The 17,025-nt window shown below is 59.7% G+C and overlaps 1 protein-coding gene across 1 annotated transcript in view; it reads left to right on the top strand.

Moving 5' to 3' along the window:
* The first annotated feature begins 572 nt into the window (after positions 1-572).
* Positions 573-17,025, top strand: part of PAX4 (paired box 4) — a 17,418-nt gene continuing 965 nt past the window's right edge. Inside the window, exons 1-10 of the mRNA XM_025215433.1 lie at positions 573-653; positions 1,713-1,761; positions 3,517-3,647; positions 3,780-3,995; positions 4,517-4,607; positions 4,770-4,907; positions 5,192-5,274; positions 8,391-8,460; positions 8,708-8,802; positions 8,973-9,081. Coding sequence (XP_025071218.1) covers positions 573-653; positions 1,713-1,761; positions 3,517-3,647; positions 3,780-3,995; positions 4,517-4,607; positions 4,770-4,907; positions 5,192-5,274; positions 8,391-8,460; positions 8,708-8,802; positions 8,973-9,081 — 1,063 coding nt within the window. The remainder of the gene's footprint in view (positions 654-1,712; positions 1,762-3,516; positions 3,648-3,779; positions 3,996-4,516; positions 4,608-4,769; positions 4,908-5,191; positions 5,275-8,390; positions 8,461-8,707; positions 8,803-8,972; positions 9,082-17,025) is intronic.

Raw genomic sequence — 17,025 nt, 5'->3', positions numbered from 1 at the left:
CCCCCCCCCCCCCCCCAAAAAAAGCCGCAACTCTGTCCTACGCCCTGCTCTGCCCAGCCTCAGCAGCACCAGCCCCAGCCCCAGCCCCAGCCCCAGGCCCCCTGCCCGCAGCCCATGGGGTCCGGTACCTCTTCTCCGGGCGCTGCTTCTTTGCCTCTCCCTGGCTGCCCGGCCGGGTGCGGGGCTGGGAGAGGGGAAGGTGGGATTACCTTACTGCTTAGCAAGGCAGGTGTGGGGAGAGCTGGGAGCTCTGCCCCTTGCTCCCTGTTGCTCTCTTCTCCTCCTCCTCCTGCACAAAGAGCCGCAGCCTAACACGAAGTAACCCTGGGGCTGGGCTTCTCCACCCAGCCTGGGATGAAAGGCTGGGACTCGTGGCTTCCAGAAGTTGAGTCCAGTCAGATCCACCCAGGGACTGGACACGGGCTTGGAGGAAAGAGGCATCAGGAGCTCTGGAGCAGGGAGCAAGGGGCACAGCCTCTGCATCCTGGACCCTCGGTGCAGGGAAAACCTTGCTCAGACCCAGTCATCTCCCTTCCAGCCTCCGCTCTCTGCCCCGACACTGAAGACTGGGCATGACGGACTTGGGTCTGACCCAGTCTGCTGGGACTGAAGTCCTAAGGGAGAAAGGAAGGTCTCCCCTTCCCAGTGAGCAGGTGAATGTGGCAGGGCAGCAAGAGCTCCCTGCTTCAGGGGAAGCTGGCAGAGTCCCTGCAACTCCCCTCCGCAGCAGGGCTCGGCTCCGAGGAAGGGGTGGTGGGTGGTGAGGCACCCTTCCCTGTCTCTGCAAAGCCCGGCGTGATCCAGGCATGGGGCAGTCCATCCCCCTGAGAGCAGGGCCACAGCTTCCTTTCCCATCTCGGGAAAACACAGCCCTGCTTTCCCTCTGACCCTGTGCCAGGTGTCCCCTGCCCGAGTCCAGCTACTACCACCTCTCTGCCCTTCAGTGACTTGTGATTCACCGGGGGGTCTAATGCAACCGGCACCGCAGATGACCCCAGTGCTGGGGCACTGAGATCAGAGCGGGTCCCCGAGGGAGGTGGATTGATCCTCCCTGTCTGGATAAAATCAGGCCGGTGGTGTCGAGAGCAGCTCCAGGGCCAGCTCTGATAGTCAGCCTGCTTCTCTGGTACGTGTCACTGAATGGGTTAAATGCCAGTGTCCGTGCCAAGTCTCCTATGAGCAGCACTGGCGTTGGTGTCCTTGGCCCAGCCTCACCTTCCCTCTCCGGCCAGGCAGAGCACCGGGGTCACCTCCTTGCCCAGAAACAGCCGTTGTTTAATGGTGCTGGATCTCTCTCCCGGCTGAGGGCCCCAGGAAGGCGATAGTCTAGGCATGGCAATACCTGGCAAGATGGATGGTAAAACCCAAATGGAAGCCCCTGAGCAAGGGGATCCGGCATCTGATGCAACCCGAAGCCATTGCATGGTCCCCAGCCTTATGGAGCGGTCCCCTCTCCCTGTATCCCAGCCCTGCCTACCCGGAAAGCAACACAAAGGTTGGCAAGTGCCTGCCTATTGCTCACAGCACCCAGCAGAGCCGGGCTCTCCCTGTGCAGCTGCAAAACAGAGCAGCGGGAGGAAGATAAGGGCTGCTCCCCTGCACAGGGTGGGAACAACATGGGTGCAGAGCAGGCAGCATGGCCTGCGCTTTCAGAAGCCCCGAGCTGGTTTGGGAGCCAGAAATGACATCAGAAGTGCTGTAAGCCCTTTAAGGAGCCTAAACCCCATGGTTTCCCCATGAAAAAGGTTCCTTCTCCACTTGGCTGCTTTTGCAAACGGCTAACCCCACGTCTTGTTCTATCAGCATGGGTGGAGATGCATCTAAGAGGCCTCCCCCATTGCTAAAAATCATGCTTTCCTCTCCTTCTGCAGGGTGCTGGGTGCTGCAGGCCTATCCTGGGCTCCATTAGAGATGCAACATCAAGGTAGGAGATAACTCCCTGCAAGGCAGGCACCAGTCTAGGTGGCTCTGGCATCCTCTCACCTAGTGGGGAATGAGCTGTGCTGGGTGGTCTGGGGCAGGGGTGATAGTTGCCCTGCCATGCTTTTGCTAGAGACAGTCCAAGAAGGGGGAGAAAGAAGGAAACCTGGGGAGAGAAGTCCTAGGTCCTGGGGGACCTCCTGACTCCTGAACCATGGGGTCCTTGGAACTGGAGTAGAGCTGGCTCTCACCCCCCCGGGACAAGGAGCAGGCAGCCTGGGGTGGCAGGTTCCAGCTGGGGACACTTCACGCTCTCCCTCCTTCACACAGTCACCAAATGGGGGGCTTCTGCCCCGCTCGCTCCCCACCACACTGCAGACTCAGCCCTTCCATGCCATCCTTGCATCTCCTGAGACCGTGGCTGTCCTGGCCCCCAGCCCTGGTACCCCCCCAGTCTGCAACCACCGACCCCAGGGCAGACCCCACCACCCTCCTGGGACCCTCTCCCCATTGCACTGAGCTCTGGGCTTACAGGCGTTGCTCGTACTTGCAGGACCAGCTCACCTCTACCCACGTGCCCCCTCTTCTCCACCTCACCCACCCTCCGTGCCACCTGTGACAGGGAACCAAGGCCGAGGAGAAGCAAAGATGCCCCTTTAAGGGCCAGATTTCTGTGGCTGGAAGGGGCAAGGGCTTGGAGCAGGGGCATGCTGCTATAGCACAAGGGGAGGGATGCAGCCCTGGAGCCTGTGCAGAGAGGAGCCCCGGTCAGGGGAGGTGGCCAGGGAGACACGGTAGGAGCGGTGCCGCAGCCAGCAGGGGAGACAAGAGGCTGCTCCAAAGCAGAGCTCCAGACAAAGGCTGCTCTGGGCAGATAACTGGGGCAGAAGTTGCTGGTGGGGGAGGAAGGCACCCCGGGGTGGGCAGAGCTGGTGCGGGGGGATAAATGAAGCTACAAAAGAGGACGTGGGGCAGTGGCTGGAAGTTGCAGCCACGGAGGTTTAGGTTGGAGATCAGGAAACACTTCATCGCTGTCGGAGCAGGGAGGCCGCTCCATCCTGAGGACTGTCCATCACTGGAGGCGTCAGGGGCAGGTGGGCGGGCGCAGAGCAGGGAGGATCCAGGTGCAGCGATGTCTGCTCGGCTGTGGGGTGTCCCAGGCCTCTGGGATGTGCTGGGTGCCCCCCGCCTTCTGCTCCATGTGTCGGGGGGGCTTAAGCCTCCCCCAGAGGTGCTGCTGCAGCCCAGGCTGGGGATGGGGCTGGGCTGCGCAGCACCAACCCCGTAGGGTCCTGGCTGGATGGCTGTGACCCCGCAGCTCCCTGCCAGCCCCAGGGCTCTGGGACGCTAGGCTTGTCTAGCTGGAGTTTCCCAGCTGTTTCCTGCAACCCAATGGTGAGACCCCAGCTCAGAGAACATGCTCCAGGATGAGCCTCAGCCTCCCTGAACAGCTCCATCCCGCAGCACCCGATCCCTTCCCCTTCCCACCCCTTCTCTTGGGGTCCCAGGTGAGGCAGCTGGGGGATGGCGGGGACACATACCCCCTTGCTGCAGACAGCAGCCCCCAGGACCCTGTGTACCTGGGTTATTCCCCAGGGGCCGGCGGTGTGAACCAGCTGGGAGGGGTCTTCGTGAACGGCTGCCCGCTGCCCACGTGCAAGAGGAAGAGGATTGTGGAGCTGGCCGTGAGCGGTGTGCGGGCCTGCGACATCTCCCGGAGTCTCCAGGTGGGTCATGGGGTCAGGAACGGGGCTCCTGTGGGTGCGGCACTGCCCTGGGTACATGCACAACTGCTGGCTCCCGGCAAAAGCAGGGTCTAGGCTATGATGGACATGCCCCCAAGCATCTTGGTCCCGCAGGTCTCCAACGGCTGCGTCAGCAAGATCCTGGACCGCTACTACCGGACAGGGGCCGTGGAGCCGAAGGCAACGGGGGGCAGCAAGGCCCGGCTGGCCCCCCCTGCCGTGGTGGCGCGGATCGCCCAGCTGAAGCAGGAGCAGCCGGGGCTTTTCGCGTGGGAGATCCAGAGGCGGCTGCAGTCCGAGGGCGTCTGTGCCAGCCACCGGACGCCCAGCGTGAGTGGGTGCCCAGGGAGGCCGAGCCCTGGGGGTTGGAAGATGGGAGCTACCCCCATCCCCTGGCCTGGAGAAGGGACCAGGAGACAGGACGTAGCACGTGGAGATGGTGGGGGTGAAGGGGGCCAGGTGGGAGGGGATGAAGCGGTGTCCTTGGCTGGCAGCGGCTGCCCTGAGCTGGAGAGGTGAGCGCAGACCGGCATGGGCAGTTCCCAGGCAGCTGGGCATCCTGTCCCTGGCACATCAGCACACGAGGAACGAGGCTCTTAGTGGTGCTAGGCTGACAGCACCCGTGAAATGCAGCCTGCAGGGCCCTCATATGCCCGCCACGCTTTGCCGGCTCCTGGCTCCCATCCATAGACTGCTTTCCTGTCTTTACCCTGTTTGTGTGCACCGTGCCTATGGGCGGCATCCCCTGGACCCGAGCTGTTTCCATCCAGCCCGCGGGAGCCAGAGGGGTTCCAGGTTGTGGCTGATTCACGGACCCCCCTGAGGTGACTCCCAGCATCTTCTCTGCCCAGGTCTCTTCCATCAACCGGGTGCTGAGGAGCCTGCCCCCCAGCCTGCCGCTGGCCCCCGGCTGTGCCTTCACCGTGCATCCTTCCCCGCCGGGTGAGACCCAGTGGGGAACGGGGAAGGGGATGGTCCCCCCCAACACCCAGCATCCCTTGAAGAAGGGCTAGTTTCATGCCCACAGCAAGGAAACCCCCAGGGACTCATCCCCTGACACCCCCATCTCCCTCTCCCCATCTCCCATGTGCCTTTCCCTGCCAGGAGATGCCCAAGCTGGGGTCTCAGCGGTGATCCAACATCCTCCAAGAAGCTCCGAAGCCCCCCGGAGCTCGCCGCCGGACGGCCAAGCCAGGAACAGGACGGTCTTCTCTGCCACGCAGTCACTGGCCCTGGAGGAAGGTGATTGTCTCGGGCGGGGGCCGTGCGGCTGCTCCGGTTCTCTGGCCTCCGTGCACCGAGCACATCCCGGAGGGGTTGGACCCCAGGGCGAGTTATTGCAGGTTTGGGGGGAGCTTCCTGCTTCTCTCCAAAGGTGCTGGTGCTGGATAGAGAGGTAGGGAACCCCGGTACGAACCAGGTCTGGGTCCCTGCGGCTTTTGGGGGTGGGGGTGTGAGGGGCAGTTCAGCTTCAGACCCAGCGACTGGGGCAGCCTTGCAGCTCTTCCCTCCCGACTCCCTTCCAGCTTTCCAGAGGGGGCAGTACCCGGACGCCTGCACCCGGGAGAGCCTGGCCATGGCTACCCAGCTCCCCGATCCCACCATCCGGGTAAGTGGGAACCATTGCCCTGTGGCCTGCCCTGCCAGACGTGAGCTGGGCAGCCTCGCGAACACATGCGAGTGAGCACAAGTAGCAGACCGTGAGTCAAGGAGCATGGGAACGAATGTGCTGAGTGTGCAACAGAGGGGCCTGGCCAAGACAGGCTGCTTGGGCGCTGGAGCTGCTCCCGGGAGGGGTTTTCTGGCGTGTGGCACCTGTGAGAGCAGGAGGCTGGATGCTCCTAGGGCCGTCGGCACATGCGTGCCCAGGACCAGGCATGTTGGAGCAGCTGGTATGTGTGTGTGGAAGCATCAGGCAGGGCCCTTCCCCTCTGTGCATCTCCCCCGCCCCCTGGCCAGACCCCCGGGACCTCTGGGCACAGCTGAGCAGGGAGCCAGGGTGGAAGGGGACTAACCCCCAGCCACCTCCCTATCCCCTCGCCCGGGGCAGTGGCCAATGCCTGGGTCCGACTTTGGGCAGAGCCTGCTTCAGACAGTGGCAGCAATGCCCAGGTGCCTGCAAGCCCAACCCACCGTGGCCCAGGCAGGTGGAGCGAGGGCGCCCCGGACGAGCCCCGGGTGTGTGGCGTGGTTTGGGCTCCGGCTCCAGCCCAAGGTCACGGCGCCGTGGGCCAAGCGGAGGGAAAGGACCTCGTGGCCTGTGGCTCTTGTGCTCCAGGCCATGAGCTCTCAGCTTCTCTTGGTGCAGCCTGGATTGCGGCGTCAGCGCGTTGCACCCGCCTGCCAGAGCCGTCACAGGGCCCATGCACTGCCCGCAACGTCATGGGTGCACACGCCTTCTTTCTCACACACACATTCTCACACGCGCACACCCCTCCATAGTCTCACCCCCTCATATTCTCTCACACACATGTTCATTCACACACATGCACATAGGTCCCCATAGTCTCAGTCATACATGAGCAGGCGTGTGCACATATACACATGCTCTCAGACATACACACTCACACACCCCTTCATAGTCTCAGGCACACACACACATACTCTCACACACATGCAGTCTCAGACTTACACGCACACCCCCTCATAGTCTCACACACGCACTTCTCCCCATGTTTTCTCACACACCTGTTCATTGACAAAGACACACATACCTCCCCATAGTCTCAGATAAACATGCATGGGTGCACACACACACACACACACACACACACACACACATGCATGCACACACACCTACACACATGCCCATAGTCTCTCAGATATACGCACATACACCCCTCCATAGTCTGACACACACAAGCCCATACACCCCCATACTCCCTCAGATGTAGACACACACCCACACACACACCTCCATAGTCTCAGACACACACAGCAAACATACATACATGTGCACACACACCCATAGTCTATTAGATGTACACACCCATCCACACACATACCTTTCCATAGTCTGACACACGTGTGCATGCACACTCCCATAGTCTCTCCCCCACCTACATGCGCGCGCACACACACACACACACCCATTCATACTCTGACATGCACACATGCATATCCCTCCATAGTCTCACACATGCACACACACACACATATGCATGTTCTCACACACCCATTGTTTCTCAGACATACACACCCATCCACACATATACCTCTCCCTGGTGTGACACACCAACACCCCCCCTTCCATAGTCTCAGGCACACATGTGCACACACACACACACACATGCATGTACACACATGCCCAGTCTCTCAGATGTACACACCCATCTATACTCATACCCGTCCATAGTCTGACACATGCATGTGCAAACACAGCCATAGTCTCTCAGATGTACACACCCACACGTGCATATACACATACATGCCCCTCCATAGTCTCATGCACACATGCACACACACACTTGCATGCACACTCCCATAGTCTTTCAGATGCACTGTTTGTGCCTGCTAATGCCCTGCACCGGGGACGAGGCACGGGGGACGCAGGCTGCTCGCTGCATCACCCTCCAGGGGTGCATTTTGTTAGCCCCAGGGCTGCAGGGCAGGGAGGGGCTTGGCTCAGGGAGTGACCCCGCAGAGCCTGGCCCTGGCAGCTGCATCAGGGCTGGGAAGACAGAGCAGACCAGGAGCTCGGGCTCGGGGTGAGTGTCCTGTCCCCCAGCCCCACAACCCATTTTTGTTACCCTATGATGGACTCTCTCCAATTTGTCCACATCCTTTCTGTAGTGGAGGGCCACAGCTGGACACAGGACTCCAGATGTGGCCTCCCCAGTGCTGAATAGAGGGAAGAATCACTGCCCTCCATCTGCTGGCAACGCTCCTGCCAATGCAGCCCCGGATGCAGCTCTGGCTCTGGCTGGGCAGTGACGGGAAAGCTCCCTGACTCCTTAGATGAGCTTAAAACTCCTGAGAAGTTAGGAGAGAATCCGCATTCAGGTCTTTCACTGCGGCTCCCAGGGCCGTGCTCCCACAGGACATGGTTCGCAGATCTCTGCTGCCATCAGGAGAGGTCGGGAATTCATCCTTTAAACATAATGCAAGCATCGTCCCCTGACTTTGTTGGCTGCCACAGTCCCCTGGCTTTACCCTTGGCAGGTTTGGGTGCTCTGCTTTGTGGCTGTGTGTGAGGACTCGGAGAGTCCCAGAGCCGCGGGGCTGGCGGGGAGCTGTGGGGTCGTATCCGGTCGAAGCGCTGCCTGAGGCAGGATCAGCCCCGTCCAAACTAGCCCCCGTCCCCTGGCGTCTCTCCCGTGGCCTCCCTAGTCCGCCAGTGCAGTTTCCCTGAGATCCAACCTAATTTGTGGAGTTTCAGTACTAGGTAACACAAGGATTTGTCTGGGCTGGCTTGCACACAGCTGATCCTGCCTCCAGCAGGGACTTACACTAGCTGTGACCTCCCGAGGTCCCTTCCAGCCCCGCTTCTCTCAGACCCTCCTGACCCCCAGGCCTCCTGCGGGTACCACACGCTCACGTCCTACGCACGCCCAAGATGTGCACCCTATGCCCGCAGCAACCTCACCCGGCCCCAGCCCCGGTAGGGGCAAAGCCCCCGATGCTGCGAGATGCACCCGAGAGCTGGAGCCCGGCAGGAGGGCACAGCTGGGTGGAGGGGGCCGAGCAGGGCTGATGAGCAAGTCCGTCTCCCTTCCCCGGCGCCAGGTCTGGTTTTCCAACCGAAGAGCCAAGTGGAGGCGGGAGGCGAAAGTGAGGCTGCAAGCTGCCCAGACAGGTGAGGCCCCCCATCCTTTCCCCCACGGGACGGACCCCTGCCCGGCGCTCAGGGGGACGTTGCCCTGTAATGCAAGCAGCCAAAGGACAGCAGAGGAAGGCTGGCGGTCCCAGGCAGTGTGACGGCTGGCAAGTCCCCTCGCGTCTCTGTCCCAGCCCAGAGGGAGCCCCTGTGATTCCCCTCAGGACTGGGACCAGTGAGGATGCATGCCTGCTTGCTGGGAGCCTTCCCCCTGTTATCCCCCCAGGGCTGCACGGTGACTGGACCCTGCCCCCCTGGGCACCAGGCCAGGCCTTCGCTGCCCTCCACCCCTCCTCGGGGACTGGCACCGTCTCCACTCAGGTAGGTGGGTGCCCCCTGGTCCTTGCTTGGACTGGGGCAGCTTAGCAGCGTGCCCCTTTCCTGGGCTGGTCCCCAGGCCGCCTCTTCCCTGCCCAGGGGCCCGAGAAGCACTGCAAACCCCTCCTGCTCCACTGGTGCATGAATGCCCCCTCTCCTCCTGCCCTGCACAGGGCCCGCCTGCCGCCCCGGTGCCCCTGCCTGGCCAGGGTGGCCTCAACCCCGCCAGCCTCCACGTCACGGCACCCCCGCTGCATCTCCACACCTCTCCGCCGGGCTGCGGTAAGAGGGGTCTCGCCGGCCGGCCCCCTGCACCCGGGGGGTCTTGGATCCCCTGCACCGTGGGCTCGAGGGTGGGAACAGGTCTCAAGAGCAGTGGGGTGGGGGTGGACTTGTTTCCTGGCTTGTTTCTTGGAAGCCCCTTCTTTTGCACAAAGGGAGCCTGGGGGGTCTTGGAGGGGGAGGCAGGAGCTGTGCCATGGCTATGCCGTGTCTCCCAGGGCACGGGCACCCAGCACCCTCGTGGGCTCCTCATGGCCCGGGCTGACCGCCTGCTCTCCCACGGCAGGTCTGGCACCGGGTGAGCCCCCGTCTCCTGCCCCTTGGAAGCCGAGGCTGGCATGGCCCCCGCTGGACACCTCGCCCTGCTGTGCTCTTCCCAGCAGTGCCCTTGCTCTGCCACCCAGTGCCACCATGATGCCTCTCCTGCCACCGCCTGCTCCTGCCCCCCTGCCCAGTGCCCAGCCGGTCCCTGGAGAACGGGCACCATGGCTGCACCCCGGGCACGCCGGCTCAGCCACGGCCCTGGGGCACTTCCCCACTGGGATGCACTGCTTCTGAGGGCTGGAGGTGGGAGGCCTGCGGGATGGGCTGGATCACAGGCCACGGGACCCCATGCACCAAACCATGGACCGAGGGAAGTTGTGTAGCTCTGGAACTGGGGGTGAAGGTTTCTGAACACGTACGAGCACGGACTGGAAGGGAGAGTGACTGGGTCCTCTCTCCCTTGCAGCCTTTAAGGTCCAGACCGGTCTGATGCAGAGGCCGTGCCCCTCGCCCCCTGCTCCAGAGCTCCCCGTGCCCCTTTCCTCCAAGCCCATGTCCAGCCTGGGGTGGATCTGGCCAAGCTCTCAGTTCCCATTGCAGCTGGGAAGGGGGTGGGCTGTGGACACAAGCCCCCACTTTAATGCCATGTGGAGGGAAAATAACTTCCTTCTATTAGTTTTACATGCACACACAATAGTTTTAGGTAGAGCTTAGATGATGGCTTGTCTGAGATGGTTTGGACAGGGCTGATCCGGTTGGACTAGAAGTAACCCCCACAGATGAGTAGCACAGCTGGGGGGGGGGGGGGGGGGGAGCAGTAGATTTGGGGTTCTCCCTCAGGGGAACCCATGCTGTAGGGACTGTTGCCACCGGTGCATGGGGGTGATCTCTGGAGGTCCCCGGCAGCTGCAGAAGGAGCTGCAAATACTTCAGCGGTTTGGGCATTTTGCCCCCGTGCCGCTGTGACCCTCCCGCCAGGCCCGGGGTGGCAGCAGCGAGGGCCAATTCAAGTTCAGGGGATTCAAGCAGACTTTCTCTTCTGGCTCAAGGGAACATGCGTTGTCCCTGGGTGCTCCAGCGCGAGGAAGCCTCTCTGCCGGCGGGTGACATGCAGCTAAGCCAGGGTTTATGGAAGGGGAACATCAGACCCCGATCCGTCGTGCCCTGTCCCCCGTGCCACGCCGGGCAGAGAGCAGAGGCTGGATGCGAGAGTGACTGGGTCTGAGCTGGGTTTTCCCTGCTCCTCTCTCCCTTGCAGCCTCCAGGGGACAAATGCAGAGAAAACCTTGACTATTAAATGCAAACGGAAAGCCCAAACCATCTTCAGTCTCTCTCAGCTGCTGGCAGCCCCATGCATTGGGAAGGGAGACTCGCTCGGGGCTGATGTGGGGGGCTCTCCTGCCTAAACTAGCTGGAGTAGCAAGCGTGGGTAGGGCAGGCTGACCCCAGAGGGTCCTGCTGCTCCTCTCCGCTGGGGGTCACTGGGCTGTCTCGAGGGCTCAACCCCTGACACCAGCCAAAGCAGCAAGTGTTGGGTAAGGAGCCGGCTGGGGATCCTTGCTCCTTCATCTCCTCCTGGGGTCTGCCTCTCCTCTCTGCTGGCTGGGATGGCCTCCACTCAGGATCTGCTGCTCCCCTTGCTAGTGCAACCCCACTCATTTAGCCCCTGAGCTACCCTGCCGAGTGAGCTACCCCCTTGAGAAGCAAATATCTCCCAAGGCCATTCAAGGGGTAACTTGCACCCAGGGTCGCTCCTGCTCCATGCCTGCCCTGTCTCTGTGCTGGCATGGAGGCTTTCCCTCCACTGCAGACCTCCGCAGGGAGGGCTGAGCTCTCCATGACTTCTCTTTGCACTGTCGGTGCCCTGGCAAACCCCACCATCTGGGAAGGGGGTGGGCTGTGGACACAAGCCCCTCATCCACCTGCCCACTGGATTTACACACCTGCCCTGCGGACAGCAAGAACAGGCTTATGCAGCCCCCTCACCAATGAGGGGCTGTGGAGAAGGACCCCTCCATGGACTGAGACCTTGCACTGGTGAGGAGGTGTGTGGGTCCCCAGGACCCTTGCAGCTATGGCACCCCGGGTCTCACACTCCTGCCAGGGTCACCCATAGCAAACCGGCCTGAGGAGACGCTCCAGACAACCCCCGTCCGACCTCAAGTCCTCAATGGACGTTCAGGCAGAAGGATCTCAATTTTGGCAATGAAAATGGTTTGGGGGTTGGGGCACAGGAGAGGCTGACACACAGGAAAAAGCCAACTTGCTAAATGGGTACTTTGAGCCAGTTTTTCACCAGTCCCACGGGACGCCCCTGCCCACTGCGGGACAGGGGGAGATCCCTTACCCTCCATCGAAGCTGACCTCATGAAGGAACACCTTGAGAGGCTGGACACCTTCAAGTCAGCCGGCCCTGATGGTCTACACCCCAGGGTACTCAAGGAGCTGGCGAGCATCATAGCCCAGCCTCTGACATGGATCTTCGAGAGCTCTTGGCACTCTGGTGAAGCGCCCGAAGACTGGAAGAGGGTCAATGTGGTACCTATCTTCAAGAAAGGGAGGAAAGTGGATCTGGCAAAATACAGGCCCATCAGCCTGACCTCTATCCTGGGGAAGGTCTTGGAAAAGATCATCAAAGAGGCCATCCTTAACAGACTAGTTGAAGGCAACACCCTGAGGGATACCCAGCATGGGTTTGTTGTGGGTAGGTCTTGGTTGGCCAATCTCATTTCCTTCTACGACCAGGTGACCTATCACCTGTACAAGGGAGAAGAAGTTGATGTCATATATCTTGACTTCAAAAAAGCCTTCGATCTGGTGTCCCATGATCACCTCTTGGCTAAACTGGCTAACTGTGGCCTCGACCACACCACAATCCATTGGCTGGGAAATTGGCTCCGTGGTCGGACCCAGAGGGTGGTGGTTCACGGAAGTCAATCGTTGAGGTTCGCTGTGCCCAGTGGGGTCCCTCAAGGCTCTGTCCTTGGGCCTGTGGCAGGCCAGTAGGGGGCGCTCCTGTGCTGAGCCTCCCACCTCCCTGCGCCCGACCATCTTCCAGGCTCCGAGTGCCTCCCTGGGGGCACCTCACGCCTGGCCGACCCCCTTCCTGGAGCACACCCGCTAGCCTGGGGGTGCCACTGCCACCACCCCGAGAAGGGACTTAATTCTGGCTCTGTGCACCCTGGGAAACATGGGCCTAGTAGCCCTTGAGGGTACTTGGTTCAATTACAGAAGTTGGGATGCTTCCCTGAGTCAGAAGCACAAGTAGTGGTCTCTCTTAGTCAGCCGAACCAGGGGGACACCAAGGCATAATCTAGACCCACTCCCAATAAGTCTCCTACACTAGGTACAAAGGAGAACTTTATTGGTTGTAGAGGGTAGGGTTAGAATAGGGTACAGGGTAGAGCAATATCAGAGAAATCCCATCGAGCAAACTCCTGTGGCTGGGGGAGTCTTTGATCTCGCATCTGAGTTACTGCAAGCTATTATCTAGGTGGATCTCAGGTAGCTTACTCACAAGTATCATCCAGAGGCAGGTGGAGAATCCAACTTTGTTCCTGAGTATCCCTCATGGTTGTTGCCCCGCTCCTCCTGGGCAGTCTTTAACTCATATAGCCCTTGTGACCTCAATTACCTGGTCCAATGGAGGCCAGTACCTGTTGGCTGTCAGCCAACCAATTTGAAATACATCAGTAGTTGCCGGGCAGACTCTAGCCCACCAGGAAGGAAGCCCCTCACCCAGGTGTGTGATGCCAGTCACGTAGGCAGAGGGAGCAGGTTTCCCCCTCCCTCAGGAATGTATCCAGCTCAGGTTACCTAAAGAGGTAAGGAAGTGTCTCTCGGCTGGTCCATCCTAATCACAATTGTCACAGAGCAGAGATTAATCAGCTCTTCCTTCTTTAGCTCTTTCTTCACATGAAGGCCTCTCTCTTTTGCCAGCTCTTTCAAGTTGGCCACTGTCATGTGGACATACTTGTCATCCATCCTAGCTATCTACACTGTCCAGTCGACCCAATACCAAATTGATAATTGTTTGCTCAAGGGTTTTCAGTGACTCTATTCCTTTTCCCAAATTATGCCTCTAATACAGTAGGGTATTCAGATTCCACCTCTGCCACCACGTGTGGCTGGCCTGCCACAGGGCCTATACTGTATAACATCTTCATCAATGATGTGGACATTGGTGTCAGAAGCGGACTGGCCAAGTTTGCCGATGACACCAAACTGTGGGGTAAAGCATCCACACCTGACGAGAGTGCCTTGTGGGTCAGGATTGACAGAAAGATGAACATGAGCCTTCAGTGTGAGGCTGCAGCCAGTAAAGCGAGCAAAACACTGGCTTACATCCATAGATGCTTCTCAAGCAAATCCCGGGACGTCATTCTCCCCTTGTACTCGGCCTTGGTGAAGCTGCAGCTGGAGTACTGTGTCCAGTTTTGGGCTCCACAATTCAAAAAGGAGGTGGAGAAGCTTGAGAGAGTGCAGAGAAGAGCCACGCGCATGATCAGAGGTCAGGGAAGCAGACCTTACGATGACAGGCTGAGAGCCCTGGGACTCTTCAGCCTGGAAAAGCGCAGGCTCAGCGGTGATCTGGTGGCCACCTATAAGTTTATCAGGGGTGTTCACCAGGATCTGGGGAAATGTCTGTTCACCAGAGCGCCCCAAGGGATGACAAGGTTGAACGGTCACAAACTCCACCGCGACTGATTCAGGCTGGACATAAGGAAGAACGTCTTTACTGTCTGAGCCCCCAAGGTCTGGAATAGCCTGCCGCCGGAGGTGGTTCAAGCATCCACTTTGAACACCTTCAAGACACATTTGGATGCTTATCTTGCTGGGATCCTGTGATCCCTGCTGACGTCCTGCCCCTGGGGCAGGGGGATAGACTCAATGATCCTCTGGGGTCCCTTCCAGCCCAAATATCTATGAAATCTATGAAACTGGGCTGCTTTAATCTGGAGAAGACCAAGTGGGATTGAATAGCAGCCTTCAGCTCCCTGCAGGGGGGTTGCAAAGAGGATGGGACTGGGCTGGTCTCAGTGGGGGCAGGTGACAGAAGGAGCAATGGGTTCAAGCTGCAGCAAGGGAAATTGAGATTGGATATTAGGACAAACTTTCTCACTAGGAGGGTGGTGAAGCACTGGAACAGGTCACCCAGAGAGTCTCCATCCTTGGAGGTTTTGAAGACCCAGGTAGACAAAGCCCTGGCTGGGATGATGTAGCTGGGTCTGGTCCTGCTTTGAGCAGGGGGATGGACTGGATGTGACTCCTGAGCACCTTCCAACCTTCATACTCTATGATGATATGACTGTAAAGACAGAAGAAGGTTTAAGCTAGATGGAGGTCTCCTGTCATCTAGGGTTTTCCCTTGCCCTTGGAAACAGCACACTGTCCTGTACCAACCTCCACAAGCCACATGACGACAGACCAATGGTGACGGAGACAGGCCTGGCAAATCTAGCAGTATCCTGATGGTTGTCTTGCAAGTTGAGACAGGGGTACAATTTGGCAGGTGTTACCACGATTGAGGAGTCCTATTCAGGATCCCCCCTGCTCACAGGGCTAGCAAAGTGCCCTAAACCGAGGCTATCTTATCTGCTCTTGGCTGGATAACAGCATCCAGCGGGATCACTCTCTTTGTAGTGAGAGCACCGTCAGAAGACAATGATTTTCATGAAGTAACGCGTCTTGCCCTCGAAGCAGAGAAGACAGGGTGGAGGAAGGACAAGGAGAGGAGCCCCTGCCTGCAGCCTGCTCTCCCCTGGGGAAAGCCCTGCAACTCCTGCGGACGGGTCTGTGGCTCGAGGATTGTCCATCACGTGTACAAGTGCCCTTAAGTTGCCGCAAGACCCGTCACTGAGCCATGGGGAGATCATCCACGAAGGGGGATTGCCGCTGCCGTCGCTGCAGAGGAGGACTACGCAGAAGCACAGCAGAAAACGAGCAGGGTGACGCGGAGAACTGGAGTGTGCTACAGAGATGGCGTCAAGCCAGAAATTGGGTAGGGGCCCTCCCTGGTGACATCTTCTCAGCAGTCCTGGCTGCAGGTTTTTCTGGAGTCTTGTCTGCTTTCTTAAAGAAAGCGTCCAGGACAGTTGGACGGACGTTCTCCAGGGAGATGAGCGACGCAGTGAACTTGTTCACTGGCATGGCATTGCATCGGATCAAGCGTTGTAAAGTCGAGACTGAGGTCATAACATTGAAACAGGGCATCAACGTATAAACGTTGTAAGTGGAAAACATTGTAAGTCGAGGACTGCCTGTATATGTGATGTGTAGCAGGGGACATGGATCTCAAGGCATGTGCTGGCGCAGTGCTGATCTGCTGGTGTGCAGAGCTCTCTTTGCTGGCTGTGTGTCCGGGGGTGGTGCAGCCCTGTCCCTGTCATCCTGGGCCTCCCACCTCCCTGCGCCCGACCATCTTCCAGGCTCCAAGTGCATCCCTGGGGGCGCCTCACACCTGGCTGACCCCCTTCCTGGAGCACACCCGCTAGCCTGGGGGTGCCACTGCCGCCACCCCGAGAAGGGACTTAATTCCCTCCGGAAACTCCGCTCCCCCAGACAAGCACAACCGGCAAGGACTGCTAAATGCAGACACCCTGCAGCTCACAGCCCGTGAGGGGACTCCACCGTGCCTGGAGCCTGCCAGGGTACAGACTATCCCACCTAGTGGCTACCAGCATTGGCCTCGCTTCCTCCTGCTCAGCCCAAGCTGGGGCACTGAAAGAGACCCTCTCCGGGCAGACCCCCTCCTGCAGTGCCCTGCCCTGCCCACATCACATCCACCAGGCTGGACCACCTAAAGGGTAGAGCTGAGCGTGGAGCTGGGGGATGCATGGGGTAGGAGTCAAAAGCCGCAAGTCAGGAGCCTAAATGCCAAGCCAGGGTCAGGAGCTGGGCATGAGAAGCCTCTTTTTCAAGGGCAAGGAAACGCCAAAGCAGGGAGCGGGCAGTGTGCAGACGGAGCCAAAGCAGGGAGAGGAGTCAAGGAAGGGATGTGCAGCAGAAGGGAGAGGCCGCGGTGGAGGAGCAAGCCGAGGCAGGGCCAGACCCAGGCAGAGAGGGATGCTGCTGTGCGCGGAGCTGCGCAGAGATCCAGGACGGCGCGGTGTGCAGCCAGGTGCAGGGGCTGGAGCAGCGCCCGCAGGGCAGCCCCAGGGGTGAGACTCAGCTGGCCTTGGAGAGATGGGGACTGGGGTAAAGTCATGACGGAAAAACACAGGCAGCAACTGTGGTGGGCCAGTAGGGGGCGCTCCTGCGTTGAGCCGCCCACCTCCCTGCGCCCGCCCACCTTCCAGGCTCCGAGTGCCTCCCTGGGGTGCCTCCCGTCCGGCCGACCCCTTCCCCGGAGCCCACCCGCTAGCCTGGGGGTCCCGCTGCCACCATCCCAGGCTCTGGACTCACTTCTGGCTCTGCGCACCTTGGAGAACACAGGCCTGATCGTCCAATGGGTGCTAGACCCAGTACAAGCACTTGGGGCACTTCCCCAAGTCAGGGGCTGATTAGGAAGCCTCCCTTAGTCCACCGACCTAAGGGGCCTCCTTGGCATAATTTAGACCCACCCCTCACTAAGTCTCCCACACCGGTCACAAAGGAGAACTTTATTGATTACAGGGGTAGGGCAGAAATAGGGTAAAAGGTAGAGCAATATCAAGAAATCTTATAGGAATATCAAAGGAA

This window comes from Alligator sinensis, unplaced genomic scaffold, assembly GCF_000455745.1.
Source record: "Alligator sinensis unplaced genomic scaffold, ASM45574v1 scaffold1083_1, whole genome shotgun sequence".
In the NCBI taxonomy this organism is placed as follows: Eukaryota; Metazoa; Chordata; order Crocodylia; family Alligatoridae; genus Alligator; species Alligator sinensis.
Note: the sequence above shows the minus strand (reverse complement) of the source record. Positions and strands in the feature narration are given on the sequence as shown.